Source organism: Pongo abelii, chromosome 13 (assembly GCF_028885655.2).
Source record: "Pongo abelii isolate AG06213 chromosome 13, NHGRI_mPonAbe1-v2.0_pri, whole genome shotgun sequence".
In the NCBI taxonomy this organism is placed as follows: domain Eukaryota; kingdom Metazoa; phylum Chordata; class Mammalia; order Primates; family Hominidae; genus Pongo; species Pongo abelii.
In genome coordinates, this window is record NC_071998.2 from 95,329,900 (window position 1) to 95,353,342 (window position 23,443).

General features: G+C 37.1%; 1 protein-coding gene across 7 annotated transcripts; it reads left to right on the forward strand.

Annotated features, from left to right (window-relative positions):
- The first annotated feature begins 503 nt into the window (after nucleotides 1-503).
- On the forward strand, nucleotides 504-20,150 carry LOC100435784 (E3 ubiquitin-protein ligase Topors-like). Of its 7 annotated transcripts, none has more exons than XR_008509908.2 (4): nucleotides 504-621; nucleotides 1,548-1,624; nucleotides 16,234-16,330; nucleotides 19,883-20,150. XR_008509908.2 is itself a non-coding variant. In XM_054520392.2 (3 exons), the coding sequence occupies exon 3, from the start codon at nucleotides 6,666-6,668 to the stop codon at nucleotides 7,710-7,712; it is 1,047 nt and encodes a 348-aa protein (XP_054376367.2). In that variant the 5' UTR covers nucleotides 504-621; nucleotides 1,548-1,624; nucleotides 5,339-6,665; the 3' UTR covers nucleotides 7,713-7,932. The 7 variants fall into 6 exon arrangements, 2 of the variants coding, with proteins under 2 accessions (XP_054376367.2, XP_063570403.1); XR_010136570.1 differs by lacking the exon at nucleotides 1,548-1,624 and adding an exon at nucleotides 11,486-11,579 and having other exon boundaries at nucleotides 553-621; XR_010136571.1 differs by lacking the exons at nucleotides 1,548-1,624; nucleotides 19,883-20,150 and adding exons at nucleotides 11,486-11,579; nucleotides 16,465-16,819 and having other exon boundaries at nucleotides 555-621.
- The last annotated feature ends 3,293 nt before the right edge of the window (nucleotides 20,151-23,443 follow it).

Sequence of the window (23,443 nt, forward strand, 5' to 3'; positions counted from 1 at the left end):
TCCAATTGTGTTTTTTGTATTAACTGGTATTTAGCCATGGATGAGTAAAGGCCCTGAAAAATAATCAACAAATTTGTACCATTTTGAGTCCAAAATGTTGGTACACAAACAACCAAGATGTTGATTAACTCACTTCGCATACATGCTAACAGGTTTATTCGTATCTTTCATTTAAATAGAAAGTGACAATTTTCTTATTAAATAATTTAAATCCAAATATTAATAGGACACCAGCAACTTTTACTTTGGAGAATTCATTCATCAAGAAAAGTGATATTCCACCAAGCACTGTTGCTCTCTTCTGAATCAGACTGCTTGTTAGAACATTGGCTCTGATTGGTCTACTAAAACAAAGAGTTCTGGCAACCTCTAAGTCATGGATTTGAATCCCATTTTATTCAGGATTGCGTCTTAAACACACTTGGGACAGTGCTGGGAAACAAAATATGCCAAGCTTCATGGAAATCTTGGAGCTCTCTTTGCCTAGACCAATAGCAGAACTTGCCCTGTGTTCTAAGTTCTGTCTCTAAGGCAAACGAAACAGAGGTGATCCACTACAACCAAACTAATCCAGCAAGCTAAGGCTCAAATGACTGTGGATACCTCCAAATCCTCCATGAGGTAAATTTGCTAAATAATGTAATTTCTGTCATTTTTACTTTCAAGGTGAACGAAGACTTGGTGAAAGCATTACCTCTGGAAAGGATGGCTTGAAACCTCAACAGAAGGGATGGAAGTTAGGCAATCAGCTTGGCTATATTTGCTTAAAAGTTAATAATTCACTAAAACTGTTTAACTTGGAGGGATCTAGACACAGGCTATTTTTAATCTGGCAACTTAGTATTAGCAGGAATTAGATTAGCTATCATAAAAATGAGCTTGAAGGCAGTAGAAATGAAAAGATTGGAAAATTAAAAGTTTTGAGAGTAGGCTTGCTCTTAATATTTGTGGGGGGTGAGGTAAAAGTACAAATGGAAAACCTCATTATCTGCATCCTGTCCCTTTTATATGTAGCATCATAAGTAGCCTTTTGCACTCCAGTCTCCATTCACAAATTCCATCCACTCACCTCATGTCCACGTCTCTAGTCTAGGTTTGTGTACGTTGACCATGTGGTCTGCCCTTGAGAATGGACCTGGAATGAGGTTAGCACAAGCCCTAGAAGGAGTGTTTAAGCAAGAAATTTAGGAGTTCTAGAAAACAGAAGGATCATCTATGGGGAAGAGGGAGTACAGATAGCCTAAACTTTTGGTTTCATGAGCTCCTCCCCTCTGTGAAAGGGCACAGATGGAAGAGGTCCTAAGGTAGTTTCAAACTGTGGAGGCCAGGACAGAGACCCCAGCTGCTAGGGTCAGAGGGTTGTATTGTGTGGGGCCATAAGCTAACTGCCTTCACATGTGAGAGGCTGTCATAGTTTGGTGGAAGGGATTAGTGTGGCTAGGGAGATGAACGGGAAATTAGAACCAGGACACATTTTGGGCTAATAATTTGGGGTTATGTAACAAAAGATTTTAGCTAGCAGCAAGGAAAAACTTCTTTATCCTTAGACCAAGCTGCAGTGAAACAGAATGAACCATATCTAAGAATATCTAAAATTGTGAGGAAGAATTGGAACAGAAACCAGGTAACAATCTGCCATGGGGTTATATAAGAGATTTCTGCACTAGTTAAATGTGAAGTAGACAAGAGTTTTGTAAACCTAAACTCCACGGTGACCCTAATAATTTAGTGGAGCTATATTGGAGAACCATGCATGGGGTGAGGTGGGCAGTGCTGAGGGAGTTGGGAGGTAGAGATAGGACTGAATTATGTTTAATGTGTTGCACAGTGTGATTTTATTACAAGAGTTCTTTGCCTTCAAAAGTCTTGAAAACTACTACACAATATGATCTCTGAAGTTCTTTCCAACTCTACTATTCTATGAGTTTAAAAAACTAGAAGTTTTCCAGGTGCGGTGGCTCACACTTGTAATCTCAGCACTTTGGGAGGCTAAGGCAGGCAGATCACTTGAGGTCAGGAGTTCGAGACCAGCCTGGCCAACATAGTGAAACCCTGTCTCTACTAAAAATACAAAAATTAGCCGGGCATGGTGGCAGGTGCCTATAACCCCAGCTACTCAGGAGGTGGAGGCAAGAGAATTGCTTGAACCTGGGAGATGGAGGATGCAGTGAGCCAAGATGGTGCCACCACACTCCAGCCTGGGTGAAAGAGTGAGACTCCATCTCAAAAAATAAAAATAAAAATAAAAAAACTAGATTCCGTCATGGAAAAATGTCAAAGATAACGAGAAGTCAGACTAAATGAAAAATATTGACTATTAAAAATGTGAGCAATTTTTCATCAAACATGCCAGCCCAAAATGCTCAAAATGTGTAGACTAAGATTTCAAGATGATTTTATGTGATATATGATTTTATTTTTAGCTAGTTTTTTAATTAGGAAAAGATACATGTGAATGGTTTAAAAGATTACATTGTGAGTATAAATTGGAAACTACTTGTAAGCTTTGTTTTCCTGTCCTTACATCAAATTCAACCACCTATATCTATACTGGCATCTTTTGTATAGCTGTCCAGAAATTTTCTTTGTGTATCCAAACTTTTGCTGTGTATATCTTTCTTGAATTAAAAATTTAATTAAATATTAAATAATATGAAAGATGTGTAACATATATAAGTTTTAAATAGTAACAATAAAGTAAATGCATAATACCCACCCCCTTGGCTAAGGAATAGAACACATCTGCCACCTTTGAAGACCTCTGCATGTCTCTTCTTGATGGCATTTATCTCCCTCTCTAACACCTGGTAGGAAACACTATCTTCATTTCAGGGTTCGTCAATTCCATTGCTTTCTTTACAAATAGTTTTGCCCCATAAGAATGTCCATTTAAATTTTATATTTATTATTTTAAAATTTACATATGAAATTCTATTTTATTCATTATTTGATTTGCTTATTTTATTTTTATATTGAATTTCATTGACGTTTTCCTCTTTAATTCCACTGTCTCTCCTTATTACAAGTTTGAATATAGCCCATTTCTATTATTTTAGTGATTATTGTAGACATTTTAATGTACATATTTAACTGTCTAAATTTAATACATATCTTAAGCTTTCTTCATAATAAAACAAAAACTTTAAAATGTTTTGAGTTCAATTACTCACCTTCCAACTTTTATTTTTTTAATATTAGAGCTTTATTTTCATCTTAATCCCACAATATAGACATTTATAATATTGTTTTATACATGTCTTGCTTAGATTGATCCATATGTTTACCATTTTTGTTTATCATTTTGTATTTCATCTCATCAATTCCTTCTGTAGTCATTTTTGTATAATTTTCCTTCTGAACTACATCTTTCACATGTTCTTTTAGAAAGAGTTGGTTGGTCTTTAACTTTTTATGGGTTTAGTTTCTCACAAATGTCTTTCTCTCAAAATTCAAATTTTGACCTAATCCATGAAAGGCACTTTCACTGGACATATATTTCCAGGATGACAAGTTTGCTTTAATCAGTACTTTGAAGATATATTCTTTTTTTGTTTGATTTATGTAATTACAACTGGGCAGTCACTTCATCTTTGGTGTACAACAGTTTTACTTTGATCTTTTTTAGAGGAGATTTCTTTTTAGTTATTATACTTGGAATTTATCATAATTCTAAAACTGATGATTTACATATTTTACACATTCCAGAAAGTTGTTAAATATATCTGTTTGAATATCACTTTTCCTTCATTTTCTCTGTTATTTCCTAAACATCTTAAACAGTCTCACTTAAAAGTTGTCTTTATCTTCCAAATTTCCATCTCTTTTTCTCTCCGTGATGCATTCTATGCATTCTTTCAGATCTCCATCTTAATGCACTAATAACTCCCTTCATCTATGTCTATTTTGTGTTTATTTCATCCATTCATTTTAAAATTTCAATATTTATATTTTTATTTCTTGAAATCCTATCTGGTTATGTTTCAAATCCCTTTTGTCATGTTTTATACACTGTTTTTTGATAACACTTTCAAAACACCTTTATTTGTTTGAACATATTCAATGTATCATTTTGCAATTCTTTCAGGTGTCAAATTTGCTCTCTGTTATTTCTGTGGACTTATGCATATGATGACCATTTTTTTGTTGTTGGTGGTGATTTTTGATTATGAACTAATTTATGGGAAATGTGTCATGAGACCTGGGTTTAAGCTGCATTCCTCCTGAGAAAATTTGGGTTTGCCTATACCAGTTGCCTGGGATCAGTATGGAACTCAAAATAAATTATCCTCTTGAGATTTTAAGAAAACTGATTGTTTAAATTTAGTCTGCAAACACACTTACTTGTTTCTAGTTATAGCTCTTCTAAGATTTCTTGTTGACTCTTTTGTGGGGTATTTTTTTTTTTCAAATTCATCTTTTTGTGAGGCTGTAAACATTTGGATACACAGACTTATGGAGGGGTTTCCTATTAAATATTTAACCTTCAACAGAGTTCATTCTTTGTCTCTGATTATCTACAACTATCAGTTCTATCAGAATTAAAGCTCAAGAACACCAGATATGAGTAACTAGCGGTATTAGAACTCACTTCCTTTTCTGGATTCCTATTTGTCTCTGGTTCTTTGATGTCTGGCAATTTTGCTTATTTCCTCTCAACTTAGCATACACATACATGCACGCACACACGCACACTTTCACACACACACTCACATATATGTGTGTGTGTATATATATACATAATTTTTACAGCTAGCATTATTTTGTTATTCCTAATAGAAAAAATTTTCAGGTTTTGAGTTCACAATACTAACAGAAATTAATGCTTACTGTTTAAGAGTTTATAACAGTCTTTCATACTTCTATATAAACTTTTTCATTTAAAAATGTAATAGCATTAGGAGATATACCTAATGCTAAATGACGAGTTAATGGGTGCAGCACACCAACATGGCACATGTATACATATGTAACAAACCTGCACATTGTGCACATGTACCCTAAAACTTAAAGTATAATTTAAAAAAAGAAAGAAAAAAATGTATTCAGCAATCTTCTTATATTAACATGTACTTTGCCTCATGTTTTGAATGGATGCGTAATATCAAATACTATCAATGAAACATCATTTATTTAACAAGTCCCCTACTGATGGATATTTTTTTTCAGTTTCTTGTTATTACAAAAACAAAGTCAACATATACACACACACACACACACACACACATATGTTGCATATATATATGGTTCCAACAGCTAGATTAAGTTTATAGAATTAGAATTGCTAAGTCAAATAATATACTACTTAAATTTTGATGTTTATTTCTAATTTGCTTTTCAGAGTTTGCAACAACTAATTTGAGAGAGAAAATCTATGCCTGTATCCCCATTACCTTATCTACATTGGGTTTTATGAGCACATTATTATTAATTTGAGGAATAGTTTGTTTCTTAACTTTATTCTAGCATTTATTCCATGGAGATAAAATGTATTATGAAAACATGAATGGAGTGCTTTTAGAAGACATTTTTCATGGCAAGTGAGGAATTGATTTGAGCTAATTTTTCTCATATTTGACTGTGAAATATAGTCCAATATAACAGCAATGTCATTAGATCTCTCATCTGACTGTGAGTGTCCTAATTGTTTGGAGGGTCCTCAGAATGAGTCTGATTGGAACCCCTGTTCCAATGAGAGTGGTAATGGCTCTTTACCTTCAAGATCAAGAAAGAAATCCATGCTTTCTTCTAGCATGCAGTGCTTTCCTTCTCAGTGTTGTCCCACCAAGCCAGAGAGTGGTAACAAAGAAGACTCAGCAGTTCTTCCCTCAGATGAGGAAAGCTATGTGGGGTCTTCTCAAAACAATCATCTAATTTTGAGCCTTGAGGATATCAAAAGGAAAATCAAGCCATTGAGAGAGTGGACTATCCACGAGTTACTGAGGGAGTTTGGGAAAAGTGGGAAGTTCAAACCAAACTCCATGTCCCTGAGCTACTTTAGAGATCAGGTGGTTATGAAGTTCAGAAGAGCTCTATATTATTCTGGAATTTGGGTGATGCATATTCGAGGCTACAAACCTCAAAAGCACTTTACAGCTAATTATTTTAAAAGAAACCCTGGTTGCCTACACCGGCTGGTTCCCTGGCTGAAACGGGAACTAACAGCTGTTTATGGAGATTATGGCTACACAGTGAAGAACATCCTAACCACCATCCTCCATCACATGACAGTATATGACTTGGACAGTGAGTCCTTCATTCACCTCCTGGAACCTTATCTCTTACAACACACCCACCATTTCCTACATGAGTTTATTAGTTTTGTTCATCCACCTTACAACATCGAGACCTATGACCAGTGAGCCATCTATCAATGCTCTGCTGCTTCACCATGTGTAAACAAGAAGCCCCTTGTCTCAACTCCTGTTTCACCTCTGCCTAAGGATCACACTCTACTGATATCTCAACATAATACAAAGCAGTCTAAAAATACCCAGGGTCAATGGAATAAAGAGAAGAGGCCCCTGTCAGGCTTGAAACAGTTTCCAAATGGTAACTCTTCCTTGAAGAAATCTGAAATCCCACCAGTCTGTGATAAAACAGTAAGCAAAATCTATGGTGGAATCAAAGACAAAGCAGAATCAGGTGACCACAAAAGCATCATTTCTATGAATAATATACTCCAGAAGTGGGCTACTCCAAGGGAAACGTGCCCAGGCTTACTGAATTGCAAAAAAAAAGTTCAAGAGAAAAAGACAGAAGGGATAAAGTTGTTTCCTGATCATGTCCACGATCTGGGAAAGAGTGACACAACTGCACACACCTTCAGTACCCCAGCAATTTCTAATCAGGTGCAACCACAGAAATATAGTTTAAGAGAAAGAAAGGATTTGAGCCTTGGCCAGAAGATAAACTTTCAGAAAAAAGAAGAAGAAAATAACAAATACTCAGATTCTTCACCAAAGACCTTTCAAAGATTGTCCAGAGAAAGATCCTTGAAAAGTTGCAAATCCAGAGAGAAAGACCCCTCTTGGAGTTGCATTTCAAAAAATGCCTTTTCTCCTAAGAGAGATGGCAGGAAACTAAGTTCTTTCAGAAAAAAGAGGATGAAGTGTAGACAACCCTCCCAATTTGTAGAAATTGGTTCACACTCCAGGAGAAGAATCCAAAGAAGATCAAGGTCCAATACTCACAGATCCAAATCCTGGTGTGTTGGATCTAGAAAGAAATCTGTAAGCAGAGAATCGAGTAATCTCTCTCTGAGAGGAAGTCACAGAAGTGAACACTTCACCCAGAATATATGCTGTGAGCCCTCAAAAGAAAAGCATGCCCATGGCAATGAATCAGACTATGGGAGGCCATCTTCAACCACAATCCAATACGTGAAGCTTTCTTCAACTGCTGGGAAGAGACCCAAGTGTCCTTCTAAAAGTGAAGGTACTTCCCAAGCAGGAAGACGCTGTAACAGTCCCACATGCCTACAGCTCCAGAAACACAGATCCCCAAGTAAACAAGAGATAAAGCAAGAAACTACATTTCCTAGAGCTAGAAGAACCAGAGCAGTTAGTCACAGAAAAACCAAATGCCATTATTCAGACATACACACCACAGAGGATGTCAGTGATGAACTGGGCAATCTGGATGATATAAGACAAATGAGTGGTCTCAGTGTGCACCCTCCTGCAGGAGGCAAATCCACCAAAAACAGCATTTGAATCTTCAGAATATTCACTGGGTCAAGAAAGAATAAAAAAGAGACATACTATCAGAAACATAGGTGCAAATTGTTTTAAAAGTCAAATCAGTCTACTAAACTAGCCACCAAGCTAGTTATTCATACATTCAAAGAATATGAATATAATCTAAAAACATTACTGAAAAGATTTATCACATCACTTTATAACTGAAAGTAAAAGCCTGGTTATTAAATTCAAAGTTGACTTTGGAGACAAAGGCAAATCATTAAATTGGTCATTTATGTAAATATTTCTCCCTACTTTTTTTCTTGTGAAATCAATTATTAAAATATTTGACTTATGTTTTGTTCCTAGATTTAACTGTAAAGATTGACTGCTCAAAGTTCCAAACACCCTGAAGATTATACTAACAATAAAAGCATAAGTTTCCTAACACAAGTTATTCATATGTTACTAAACATATGTCTTATTGTATTAGTTTGTTCTCACACTGCTATAAAGAACTGCCTGAGACTGGATAATTTATCAAGGAAAGAGGTTTAATTGACTCACAATTCAGCATGCCTGGGGAGGCCTCAGGAAACTTACAATCATGGTGGAAGAGGAAGCAAACACATCCTTCTTAACATGGCAGCAGGAGAGAGAAATGCAGAGCAAAGGTGGGGAATGCCCCTTATAAAACCATCAGATCTCATGAGAACTCACTCACTATCATGAGAACAGCATGGGGGCACTGCCCCCATGATCTATTCACCTCTCACAAGGTCCCTCCCCCAACATGCGGGAACTACAATTTGGATTACAATTCCAGATAAAATGTGGATGGGGACACAGAGCCAGACCATATCAGTTATTTAAAAAATATTAATATCTACTGAGGTCTATTAAGTTTTAGACCTAATGCATGTTTAGTCCCTAGAAAATAAAGGCAGGGTCACCGTCTTAAGGTATAGGCATTGCCTTAAAGTATTTCACAGCCTAGTTAGCAAAACAGATGTAAATAAATAGGTAAAAATGAGCATTTATGGAATTTTTGGCACACCTTTTACGATCACCCTCTCTCAAAAACTGCACCTCCACATGCCCTGACATCCAGATGCCTTCATTAGATGCCATTTTTTTTTCTTTTAAATAACTCTGATTCTCCATCTATAGTACCATGGCTCAATGATGGTGGCTACTTAAGCCAAGCTAATCAGTATTTCGCCCCTCTGGCCGCACAATATAGTATTTCCCTGGTATTTCTCAAAATGGTTCTGAGAAAAAGGGTCATTCTTTTTCCCTGTTAGCATGTGGTGAGAAATTTAAAGTTTAGATATTAAGTTGGTGCAAAAGTAACTGCAGTTTTTGCCATTGAAAGTAATAACAAAAATTACTTTTGCATCAACCTAATACTATCAAGAGCTGTATTTCTCAATATGAGAAAGTCAGTTTGAGGTAAGACAGGAGAAAGCTAACAGAGTAAAGTGAGACAAGTCAGGTAAAGATAGTCTTGGAAGTAGGATGTGGGTCTTCTAGAACCCGAGCTGTCATTCTATCTTTTATGTGGTTGTATTATTTTAACCCTCCCTAAGTATTGTGTCAGTACATTTCCTGTACGCCTCCTTTATTAAATCAGGATTTTTATTCACTTTCAATCAAGCAAGGCACTGGGAATTGGCACCATGGAAGTCTGTTAGAGAATGAACAGGTAGCAATAATTGTCTTGGGGAAGTTTCTGAAGACTTTTTGGAAGTCATATATGGGTATGGTCCTAAAGGGTGAGTAGGAGTTTACCAGGTGAATTTATTGGCGAGGGCTATCAAGAAAAAGGAGAGACTTGAAGAAAAGGAAGAAAAATGAAATTTTCTAGAACTGCACTTTTAATGTAGCTGGAAAATGGTGAGAGATATGCTGAGAAGGGAAGCTGATGCCAAGTTGTAAACAGGCATGAAACCAGGCTGAGTCTACAGCAGTCACAAAGCACCTAAAGTTAGCACAGAACTCAAAATCCAAATTTGTTATATTTAAACAGTATTTTATTTACTTTCTTAACTTTTAAAAAAGAAAAAAGACATGTTTCTAAAGAAATCTTAGAAAACCCGTGTAACAGAAATATATGTGTTCCAGTAAATTTAGTTGTAAACATTGCCATATTTCCTTTTTTTGGTATGTAACCTCTTATCAAATTAGGTGAGTTTTCTACTATCAACCATTAGCTAAACTCTTCATGGTAGAGACTCATGGAAATATATGCAAAGCCCTGAAATTAGAAAAAACAGGAAATCAATTATAGTAGTTCAGAACACTACAATTTAGCAGCAGTTTATAAAAAAGAAAGTAAAACTGTTATTGTAGTCAAAAGTATACTTATGAGCCAGTAATGCTAGGCTGCATTCAAGACATAGAGAATTTCTCTTGGTAGAGAAAAGCAAAGTAGACATATCAATGTCTTCAAATATGCAAATGATTGTTCTCTAGGAAAGTGTATTTTTCTAAATAATTTGGAGAGCAAATCTGGCTTCTTTTAAGGGTAAAGTTTCAGGAGGGTGATTCTGCTTAATCAAAGAAAGCCTTTCCTATTAGACTAGTCATATGGTTCCTTTAAAAGTGGGAAAGAGGCCAATAGAGAAAAGGAATTCTCATCCTTAGAAGTGTTCATGCTTGGCTGGATTCCAATAATGTGAAAAATTCGACTGGATGTTTTCTAAATTCCAGTCTATCTCAAAGATGTCAAGACTCATTAGAGAGTCAAATAAATTTTCTAATGAATCAAAAATGTCATACCCTTAAATATGGAAACAGCATTTCATGGATGGGAATATGTATTTAATGATAACACAGTAACAATAACAAATATTGAAAGTTTACTATTTGTGATATGCACACACACACATAAACTCTATGAGGCAGTACTTTAATCCACATTTTATCAATGAGGAAAGCTAGTAAATGTTGTGGCTTGAACTCAAACCTACATGGCCCCAACTCGAGTAAATGATCTTAAACCACAACCTGGTACTACCTACTTTTTAATTGTTGTTGCCATTTGTATTTATCTATCTTTCACATCCTCTGGTGGACACATTCACAAACACTATGTCGTTTTACTATTACAAAAAGTGAGTAAGGTTGGTTTAATTACGCTCATCTTCTCAACAAGGAAAATGCATTTCAAAGAGATTATATCATAACAAGCAACAGAGCTGAGAGTAAAACTGTAGTTCTAACTGCCCATGCTTTGTGTTTTTATAGCTTATTCTGGTTGACCGAGTTTTTCAAATCTAACTCAGAAATACTTACGACCCTTAAACACCTAGTCCTCTCTGCTACTGAGAGCACTTTTTCATTCAAAATCCAGAATACTAACATAATCATACAGGATGAGGTGCCAAAGGGTCACTTCTATTTATTTATAAGAATAAAAACCAATTCCTCCTTCCCAAGTTCACCCTGAATTGTCCTTTTGATGCCAAAGGGTTCATCTCAGCCAGCTGGGAGTAGGCAGGTGACTGATTTTCAATACACATGGCTCAGTTCACACAATATCTTCTATGGCATGTGAGTCGGCTGAAACCTTGGAGGTCCAGGGCCAGTTTTTATCTCTGTCCTTGACTCTCTAGTGCTCTTTGGAGTGATACTCCTTGAGGTATATTTTATCTGTCTAATAAAAAGCAGGTAAAGAGAAATGAGATGTCTGAAGATACTTGAAAGTCATTGTCAGGAATGAATATAAAAATGAATGAATTATTAATACTTATAGCTTTCCATTTTGCATCTTTTAACTAATGAGAATTTATCAATCCCCACAGATACATCTTAGAGAAGGCTTTCCACCTTTGCACAGTGGAACACTTACAGTATCCTCCTAACTTCTTTCCCTGACTCTGGGCTCTCTTTCTCCAGGTAAAAATCCACACTGCTACTGTCATTTTATATATATATATATATATATATTTTTTTTTTTTTTTTTTTTGAGATGGAGTCTAGCTGTGTCACCCAGGCTGGAGTGCAGTGGCGCAATCTCGGCTCACTGCAAGTTCCGCCTCCCAGGTTCACGCCATTCTCCTGCCGCAGCCTCCCAAGTAGCTGGGACTACAGGCGCCCACCACCACGCCTGGCTAATTTTTTTTGTATTTTTATTAGAGACGGGGTTTCACCGTGTTAGCCAGGATGGTCTCGATCTCCAGACCTCATGATCCGCCTGCCTCAGCCTCCCAAAGTGCTGGGATTACAGGTGTGAGCCACCACGCCTGGCTCTGTCATTCTAGTATTACACATTTACTGATGTAATTTGCCTGCCTAAAATTCTTCACTGGTTCCCTGTTGCACAGAGAATCCTTTAGCTTCAATCCGTTCCTCCATCCATTTTTCCTGGTAGACAAACACACAAACACAGACATACATACATATATATCATGTACAGAAACACACCGTTATCTGCACACATCATTTCTTACCAATAAAATAGACTATAACTTCCTTGTCTTAGACAAAATGCATCTCCATCACAACACTTACTCCAGTGTCCTCCATGTTGTTGTTCAATAAACATATTTTCTCTAATTGGTTTGGTATTATTGAACTGTATGATATTGGATAAGCTAACTTCTCTGCATTTCAGTTATCACCTCAGTTAAATGTAATTTGTTCAGTCCCTTTTTGAATCACTGATCTGATGTTCTGTAAAACAATGCTACTGCCTTGCATCTGAGCTTTCCTCACCATTCTCCATGCCAGTGGCTTTGACTGGGCTCATCTTTCATACTTATCTGGACTTTTTTGTCACATTATTGGGGTCTATAGTGGATTTTAAGTGGTTTACTGGCCTGTAATACAATTTGGACTTAGAAACACTCTGCTAGAGGATCTCTAGATTTCTTTCCATTTTGAATATGCTATAAATCTTTGATTTTTGATTTAATTAAGTTAGTCACATCAAAGTGACTATTGAGCTACTGGAAGTATTTTACAATTAAGGACTGATAAGAAATTTTGTCACATTATTAAGTGCTCCAATGTAAAATTTTAAAACATTGTATAGAAATGCTGTCACGTGCAGTTTTGTCTCATTGGCATATGGTTTATTAACATAAATTAGAAAGTATCTGAACACAGCTTCAACAGTTTCAGTAATGTTCAAAGTATAAAGCTGCATAGTGGGTTGACAGGTATATTTTTATATTACGCTTCGTAACAAACATGTTATAAATATTATTTTGTATATTAAATATTACATAAAATCATATTTTGAGATATGAGGATTATGCATATATACTTATTGTTTATATATACTTATAATTCAGAAGAATAGGTGCATAAATGCAAGGCAGTGATCAACCACTCCCCTGATTAACCCTTCAATACTTTCCCAGTCTCTACTGTAGCAGATTCTTTGCTTTTTTTCTTTTTAATTTAAAATTCAACAATACCAGTAGCAAGTCAGTTTCTCAATCAGGTCAGGCCATTGCCCATCTTCATGCTAACTTTTTAGCTTGCAAAGTCTTTGTTCCTCTGTTGTTTAGAGAAACTTTCTAGAATCCATTTAAGGGACACAATCTTTTTGAAGTTTTACTTTATATTTTCCCAACTGTCAAGCTGTTAGAAGTTTCTTTGTATCACTTTCTTTGTACCCTCAAACTTCCTTTTCTTTCTTTCTTTTTTAATTGAGACAGGGTCTCATTCTGTCATCCAGGCTGGAGTGCAGTGATGTAAGTACGGCTCACTGCAGCCTTGACTTCCTGGACTCAAGTGATTCTCCTGTCTCAGCCTCTAAAGTACTGGAACTACAGGAATGTGCCACCACACCTGGCTAATTTTTGTGTTTTTTTGTAAAGATAGGACTTCGCCATGTTGCCAGGCTGGTCTTGAACCCCTGGGCTCAAACAATTTGCCTGCCTCGGCTTCCCAAAATGTTGGGATTTCAGACATGAGCCACCATGCCCAGCCTGTACCCCCAAACTTCTATTGTAAAACCAAAAATACTTATTTTGCCATTTTTATCTTACATGTCTCAGTTCACTCTCGCCATATCCCTCCCATAAGAATGAGAACTTCTTCAAGAAAAGGACCAGCCTAGCACACAGTAGGTGCTTAGTTAATGCTGACTGGAAAAATGGATGATGAAGGATACAGAACAAAATTTACATATGAATTGAATAGGATCAGTGGTTGTAGGAGGCATCATGAGGAAACAGTGACTCAAGAAGGAATCTTGCCATGAAATCGAACGTGATTCATTTCAATCACTCTTCTGTATTACAACCTAAAAGTCAATCAACTGTGCTCAGGCAAAGTAAAGCCCAAGGAGATTCTAAAGGATGCCCTTAGATAGATAATCACTTACAGGTTAACATTAAAATCTTTGTGTACTGTATCAAAAGATACTTGCTACTTGATAAAAACTCAGAATCATGGGCCCCAATGCAAACCAGAAATTGAATTGTAATATTATCCCCTGGAGATTTATATGCAGAATATTTTGAGAAGCACTTCCTTAAAATAACAGTTTTAGGACTGAATGCCAGCCATAAATTATTATTCTACCAAAATTTTTAAATACAAGTTTGTTATCATGTAGTAGCCAACAATGGTGACTATAATAAATAAGATTTCAGGTCAAACAAAAATTTGAGGTTGACAGCAGTGTAAATAGAATCTAATTAATAAATTTAAATAGTTATTCCTTATTTATTACTACTGGAATGAGTTTCTTTTTAGAAAAAATATACATATACCATATAACTTTTACATTATATGTGTAAAAACAGATGGACTATTCCATACATGAAACACACATGAATGCATATACCAAGGCAGAAATGCATTGGTAGAGTATGTTTATGAAGTCCATTAAGATTTTGTAAAGCATTTAGAGAAGCAGAATACTACAGTGGCTAAAAGCACAGACTCCAGGGATAGACTGCCTGGAGTTAAATCCTTACTTCGTGCTTATTAACTATATGACCTTCGTCAAGTGTTGGAACCTCCATTGCTCAATTTCCTCATCTATAGAATGGAGATAACAATAGTGTCTGACCCAAAGGGTGGTTATGAGGGTTCAATAAAGTGTAAAATTCTTTAAAAAGTCTTAAAACACTGCCTGGCACATAGTGGTATATATACACACACACACACACATACATACATTTATATGTGGGGGAGAGGAGACAGTGAGAAAGAGTATAAGCAAGCTATTATTACTATTGTCATTATTAAAGGTTTACCATATGAGAAAACACAGGTCGGTCTGAACACAAGAATTAACCCGCCACAAATTAAGTGTATTAATTGAGTGTATTAATCAGAATTCTCCATATAAGAAAAACCAGTAGGATATACATGGATATATAAGAGGAAATTTATTATGGGAATTAGCTCATATAATTTTGAAGGCTGACAAGTCCCACATTATGCCATTTACAAGTGGGAAACCCAGGAAAGTCAGTGGTGTAATTCAGTGAAACTTCAAAGGCCTGACAACCAGAGGAGATGATGGTATAACTCCCTGTCCCAAACCAAAAGCCTGAGAATCGGGGAGTGGGTGCTTGTGCAAGTCTCAGAATCCAAAGGCCAAAGAACCAGGACATCCCATGGCCAAGGGCAAGGGATGATGGATGCCCCAGGCCAAGGCGGGAAGAGAATTTTCCCTTTCTCTGCCTTTTCGTTGTGTTCCAGCCTCAACAGATTGGATGATGCCTGCTCACATTGGCGAGGTAGATCTTCTTTACTCAGTCTATCAAGTCAAATGTTAATCTCTTCTTTTGGAAACACTGCCCCTGCCAGACATACCCAGAAATCAGCCATCTGGGTACCCCTTAGAGCATTCAAGGTGACACTAAAATTTACCATCACAAAGAGGCAGAGAAAAGAGGGCAAATGTGAAATTGTGCAGTAATGAGCATGATTGGAGCTCAGAGCATGAAAAATCAGGAAATGCAAGACATTCAAGAGAGTCAGGCTACCTTCAAGGACACAGATACAGGGAAGAGGAAGAAACCAGCAACTATGAGCCTATACAATGTGCCAGGAACAGTGACATCAGGCTTTAAACATATTCGATGGTTTACTCTTCACCTCACTTATGAGATCTGTATTGTTTACTTCATATCACAAATGTGAAAACTCAGGTGCACAGAAGCTAAATGAAATGTTAGAGAACAAAAAACAGTGGGCTGGGCACAGTAGCTCACGCCTGTAATTCTAGGACTTTGGGAAGCCCATGTGGGTGGATCACTTGAGCCCAGGAGTTCAAGACTAGCCTGGGCAACACGGGGAAACCCCATCTCTACAAAAACTTCAAAAATTAGCTGGGTGTGGTTGCACACGCCTGTAAGTCCCAGCTACTATCGAGGCTGAGGTGGGAGGAGGATTGAGCTTGGGAAGTCAAGCCTGCAGTGAGCCATGAGCATGCCACTGCACTCCAGGCTGGGTGACAGAGCAAGAGCTTGACTCTCAACCCCCAAAAATGAAAGGTGACAGCTTGACTTAAACACAGGACTGGTTAGATTTTACACTCCTATACCTCACACTTATCTAAGTAAGTCCTTTTTTTTTTCAGTTAGCCAGTGGGTAATGGGTTAATCCTTTCCAACATGACTAACCTCTTTAATGAAATGAAGGTGATGAAGATGAGGAGGAAGACCACTGTGATAATGGTGAGCAACACTGGTGTAGTGCTTACTGTGTGCCCAGCACTATTCTGAACATATTTCATGTGTTACCTTTTTTAATCCTACCAAAAGCTCTATGAGGTGGGTATATTATTATTATCATAATTCCTATTTTATAGATAAAAATATCAAGGCACAGAGGACTTAAGAAATGTACCCTAGGTAACATGGGTAATAATGGAGGAAGGAAAAAAGAGGAAGAAACCAGCAATTAATGAACATAGACAATGTGCCAGAAACAGTGACATCAACCTTTAAATATATTAGCTGGTTTAATCTCCTGGGCTCTGACCCCAAGCATAGAGCCAGTTCCCTGTTCTTTACCATCACACTGTACTGTTTCCTTGTAAAACAACAAGAACAACAAAATGTTGGTGGAGAGGCAATGAATTCATGTTTTTGAGGATCTATTGTGTATTAGAGAACAAGCCCCCATATTTAATTCTAATCACTAAAATGTGAAGTGAGAAGAAGTTTTGATGTGAGACTTTAGACAATTGGGAAACAAAATGGGCTATATAAATGGGAGAAATAGAAGACCCTGAAAAATCCATGTTTCAGTTGAATTTGAATTAACAAAAAATGAAGCTTTTAACCAGGAATCAGCAAAAAGGTTATGTAAGGGGCCAGATAATAAATATTTTAAGCTTTGGGAAAATATACTCTCTGTCACAACATGCCACCTCTGCTGTTGTAGCATGAAAATGGCCAGAGATGATACATAAATGAAAGGGTTTGGCTGAATACTAATCAAACTTTATTTACAAAACAGGTAGTGGCCAGATTTGGCCCAAAGCCCATAGTTCTCAGACCCCTGTTCCTAATCTTCAGGTAATCAAAAGAGCACAACGCTTTTCTTTGATGGTTACCAGGCAGTACGATTCATGAGAAAGGAAATATGGTGTTAATTAGGATTCTGTTTCTTAAAAGTTGAAATCACAGTGATGAAACCTGAAGAGTTGCTGAAATATGGAAGAGCAGAGCTAGAAAGGGCTGACTCTGCCAGTGATCTATTTTTGGAAAGGCAAAATATTTTAAGGATGTGGATGCTTTGCTTTATGCCCCAAGTTACAGGTAAAGCATGAATCATTCCACCAGCAATAAACCCTGGAGATCTTAAAATTATGAAAATAAGGTAAAGGTCATTTTCTTCAAAAATAGCTTCTAAAGTGAGGTGTCAGATTGAAATCACAAATTGTGTTCCTCACTTTTTTCTTCTCTGCTTCTCATCCTATCACCAGGGATGTATACTACCTCTATGATGAAAAATTATGGTCATTTTGTCTCGAAAGATATATTGCATCCACATGTGGGCCAAGTGATTTAATCTTGATTCGTGCTGTCTGAAGTCTTGTCAGATGGGTTAGCAATTGGTCATGTATTTCACAGCACTGCTATTAAATCTACTGGGAATTAACATGTTAAATCCATAATCATGCTTTATTGCCTGTATAATCCTGGGTTAACTGAGAAAGAAGTTGATTCATTTTTCACATGTTCACCAAAGTGAAGTCATATTTTTCCCTTAACTAGTAATTAACCTTTATGGCTTTATTAACTGCTTTATTAAATTTAAATGAAATGTTTATTGGAAAGAGTTCATGGGAAGTATATACCACATGACACTGTGACCCTGGTGATGTCCTGTTTCTTGGAACTTCTCTATTAAAAATGTTCATATTACAAGTAGCCCATTTTTTATCAGAAGGTACTCATGCTTGTATCTTAATAGGCAGTGTCGTATAACAAAAACAGCAATGGCTTTGGAGTCACACAGACCTGGGTTCAAATCATATCTAATCACTTACAAGTTGTGTGACCTTAAGCAAGTTACCCAATATCTCTGAGCCTCAGTTTCCTTACATGTAACTTAGGAATAATAATAGCTAATTCAGACCATTGGTAATAAAAGAGGCGAATGAATTAGTAGGGAAGATTAGAGAGGTAGTTAATTTACAAGGTGTAATTTTTATCAGTCTATTTTTGGTTAGAACAAGATTTTTGTATTACGCTCATATAGAAGAGAGAGAAAACTGGAGGCCATAGAATAGTGTCTGTTTCTAAATTCTCCCCAACTTTCCTCAGCCCCATGGACTAGACATGAACCCTATGTACAGACAATCTGTGACACAGACTGCTAATATATTTTATTAAGAGTCTTCAGAACTGCCACTAGTCTAAATAGTCCCCATGTACAAGTGAAACAAAGGTGCCCCTTGGGGCAGAGATAAAACCCTGTGGACACATGGCTTGACAAGCAGATGAGGTTTTGTGTAAAGATGATGGGCTGAGGCTCATAGCTTGGTAAGCAGAGCATGGGTTTGGTGTCACCTCCCCTAGGCTCTCCGCAGGGTGCTCTTGCTTAGATCCCAAAACACATCTGCACATGGTACTCTGAACCCCAGAGTTTTAACTTGACACCTGATTATCCAGTCGAGACAAATTTCCCAGTCTCTGTCCCAGATAGGTGAGGTTATGTGAATTAGTTACAGGCAGAGGGATGTGTATGGAAGCGAAGTCTATAGTAGCTTCCAGTCATCTCCTTAAGCAAAGACTCCCTTTTTCCTCTGTCTAGGAAATAGTAACAAGGTAGCCATTTTGGATACAAAGATAAAAGCCATATTTTGAGGATGGCAGGAGCTAATTCATTAAACTGGGTGAGACAGAACAACTAGCATCAGCCCCAGGCTTCTCACTTCTAGAAAACACATCGACAGGAATAAACTTTTATCATGCTGAAGCCAAAATGTGTTGGAATCTTTTTGTTATATCATTCTAGCTCATATTCTACCTAATATGGGGCTTTTAGACCTGAGTTAAAGGAGTATTTTTATGAGGGTCTGATTTCCAGTGACACAAGTAATATTGCTTGGGTGCCAGGTGAAAAGGGATGATGAAGTATAGAAGGGAGCATGTGCAATGCTTTGGCACCAGAGGCAGTGCCTAGAAAAATTGCAGCAGAGCAGTGATTGTGAGTATAATACATGATAGGAGATGACAGATGCCCAAGAACCTGGGCATTGCAGTGACTCTACGCAGCTGAACTGACACATAGATCTTCTTACGGACTCCCTATTATGCTTAGTGAGAACAATGTCACAGGTGCCTAAGATCTGTACAGCAGATAATGGCAAAAAGCAGACATTTGGGACCATTATTGTTACTCTGACCCCACCTGAAATCACACGCTGACAGGACTTTGAGTCAATCAGGGACCAATCAGGAAAATAGAAATCACATTATTTATTTCAAACAGAGGTACTTTGATAGAGGATATTTGTGTCAAAGTGTTTGAAGTGTTGAGGAAGATAAAGGAAAGGTGGAGTAACACAGAGATTGGAAACTACAGGAAGGTCCTAGGATTGTAGGGACAAAAAAGAGGAAATGATACTAACAAACCCAGGTGAGTACTCATTACTGATGGTGGTGGTGGAGACCACTACAATGATTGCAACTGCTTCTCCTAGAACTATTGACTTCTCTGGGGCTTGTAAATCCTAGCAGACATTGCCTGTGACCCATTACTACTCTTTCTAGAAACTACAAAGGCCACTGGAGATCGAAGTTTCCTGATGCTACAAGATGGCGAGAGGAGAGAGAGAGAGAAGACAGAGAGAAACCTTCAGAAACTAGGGTTGTTTGATTCTCTTGTATATTCTCAATACTATTTTTTTTTCAGATGAGTAGCTTGCAAATATTTTCTCCCATTCAACATGGTGTCTCTTCACTCTGCTGATCATTTCCTTTGTTTCATGGCCTGTGCTTTTGTAGTCTTAGCCATAAAATCTTTGCCTAGACCAATATCCTGAAGTTGTTTCACTCTGTTTTTTTCTAGTAGTTTTACAGTTTGGGGTATTATGTTTAAGTCTTCAATCTATTTTGAGTTGATTTTTCTATATGGTGAGAAATAGGGCCAAGAACTCAAACAACTTAACAGCAAATATGTATATTTATATATATATCTCCCATTAAAAAGTAAGCAAAGGACCCAAATAGACATTTCTCAAAAGAAAATGGGAGTGGCCAACAGGTATATTTTAAAAATGCTCATCATCACTAATCATCTGGGAAATGCAAATAAAAACCACAGTAAGTTATTATCTTGCCCCAGTTAGAATGGGTATAATCACAAAGATGAAAAATAATAAATGCTGGTGAGAATGCAGAGAGAAGGGAACTCTTATACACTGTCCATGAGAATGTAAATTAGTATAGCCATTATGGAAAACAGTGTGGGGTTTCTCAAAAAACTAAAACTAGAACTGTTCTATAATCTGGCATTCCCACTACTGAGTATTTATTCAAAGGAAAGGAAATCAGTATATTGAAGGGATGCCTGCACCCCATGTTTATTATGACACTATTCACAATAGCCAAAATATAAAATCAACCTAAGTATCCATCAACAAATGAATGTATAAAGAAAATGTGGTATATATGCACAATGGAATAATATTCAGACATAAAAATAATGAAATTCTGTTATTTGCAGCAACATGGATGAAACTGGAGGCCATTATGTTAAGTGAAATGATCCAGGCACAGAAAGTTAAATATTGCATGTTATCACTCATATATGCGAGCGAAAAAAGTTGATCTCATGGAGGGAAAGAGTAGAATGATGGTTCCAAAAGGCTGGAAGGGTAGAGGAGGGTGGATGAAGACAGGCTGGTTAATGCATAAAAACATAGAGTTAGAAGGAATAAATTCTAGTGTCTAACAGCATAGTAGGGTGAGTATAGTCAACAAAAATTTATTGTGTGTTTCAAAATAACCAGAAGAGAAGGTTTGAAATGTTCCTAACACAAAGAAATGATAAATATTTGAGGTGATGAATATCCTAAATACCCTGAGTTGATGGTTGTATGCATACAGCAAAATATCACATGGACCCCATAAATAGGTAAAATTATGTATTGCTAAAAATAAAGTTAAGGTTGGAATACATATTCATTTTATAAAGGGAATTCTCACATTAATGGGGAGAAATTAGAGGCCAGAGAGGCCAGAAGCAGGGAAACCAGATTGGAGGTTGTGCCATACCAGAAGTGTCCAGAACAATGCAGGGCAGATGATGAACCTCTAATTTGTATATGTGATCAGGATATTAAATATAAACCTTTCTGTTTCTTTAGCATCTAGTATTAACTTCTATCTTCCTTTTAAATACACCAGAGTGAGTTCATGGCACATAAACAATTCTTTAAGCAGAGAATAATATCATACTGTACCTGACATATACTCCCATTGCTCCACATTTTGTAAATTTTTCATAGCAGGAAGTTTATTTCATAGCAAATTATGAAACACTGAATTAAACATAAACCTGAATGCTGAAGGAATAACAGCAGCATGTCAAAATTTCCTCTGCTCTTGGTTAAATTTTAATAAAATTTGCTGGCCTTCAGACATGGGCACTTAAGGCTTGTCACTGAATAATTCTAATAAATGAATGATATACATTCTCAAATATTTTTAAATGTGCTGATTTTTGTGGGAACATTGATGCCTATTTACTGCAATTTGAAATTATTTTTTTTTTCTCAAATGGTCATTCTGTCTCAGGTTTTGATACTTTTGGTACACAAATTTTATCTCCATTCTTTCCATGGACCAGTACCTCCGATGCCTAGCCCACGTGAAGACTAAGGAATCCTGCTTATTGGGATTGCAACAACTATTTAACTATGACAGAGCAGGCCCATAAGATCTGACCCTATTTCTATCTCCTCATACAAATGATGGAGCTTCATTTATCACATCATTTCAAAATGATGCCTTTTACACCTGACTGGTTTTCCTTGGGTCAATATTACTGACAAATGACTATCTCCTTCAATACCAACCGGTGATAACTCTTAATGTGTCTTATACTTGCAAAAGATTAATCTAAACTCAGAGTGTACTTGAAAGCCAGGAGAAGTCACACCAAAGAGTATTTCTAAGTTTCTTGAATGCCCGACACTGTGCTACATACAAAATATGCAAACTATGTAAGATAATAATTACCATTCTTTGAATGCCTGGCAATAGGCTGAGCATTTTACACACATTATTTCAGTTAGTCCTCTCAATTATGCTGAGAGGTAAGTATTTTCATGCCTGTTTTATAAAGGAGGAGACAGAGAGTTGGTGACTGTAAGCAATTTGCCAGGGATTACAGAAATAGTGAACAGTAGAACTGGGATTCAAACTTAGGTCTGACTAAACCCAACACACATGCTACCTGGCATAATCTCAGACAATATCACAGTGTTTTAGGGTTAATCATCTCCTTTAGGGCATTAAAAAAAAAAGACCCACGTGGCCATTTTATTATTGATATCGTCTCATGGGCCTCTAGCTACACACACAAATTTTAATGGACATACCTTGCCCAAGCAAATACACAATCAGCAAAGCATTGGCCTTTATCTGCACTGATGAGTCTGCCATTTGCAGTGTTCCCATGTCTCTCTAATCTCATCCATGGCTTTTACCTTATATGTGTGAGTCCTCTAGACCCTTCCCCTGCATATCTTTTGGCATCAGATCAGCCTTCACTACAACAGGGGATCAGGCAGTGAGGCTCCAAGGCCCCTTGACCCTTCTCTGTCCCATACTGGTCCCCTTGAGCCCCTTGTTTTCCTCACTCTACAAACCCCGAGATTCTCAGATTTCCTTTTTTTGTCTAGTACACTTCTAGGGCCTGCTGCACCCAATAGAGTAAGAGTCAGTCTGCCAAGCTCTCCTCTTTTCACACTACCTACAAGCATAAACCACCAGGCCTTTTGTGTGTGTGTTTCAAGAGATTTTAACCCTTTTTAAAAACAGGGAAAGATACAAATAAGCAAGGAGAAGAGACAGAAGTGCAAAAGTATATTATTGCTTCTGACTCCATTAAGTTGGGGAGCATTCATCTTAAAATCACTGATTATGCTCAATCCTACCTAAATAACTGATGACCCTTCCATGTCAACATGAGAAAGTTCAAACTCCTTATTAGGGCTTTTATGGCCTCATACAATGTGTTCCCTGCTGTGCTGTCCAGTGCCAACTCTTATGACCCTTACCTGTTTATCTCACCTCCAGACCCAGAGCACTGCAATCCATGATCCT

Excerpts from the sequence above, each read along its gene's own strand:
- LOC100435784 (XM_054520392.2), top strand. The coding sequence starts at position 6,666 with ATGAATAATATACTCCAGAAGTGGGCTACTCCAAGGGAAACGTGCCCA.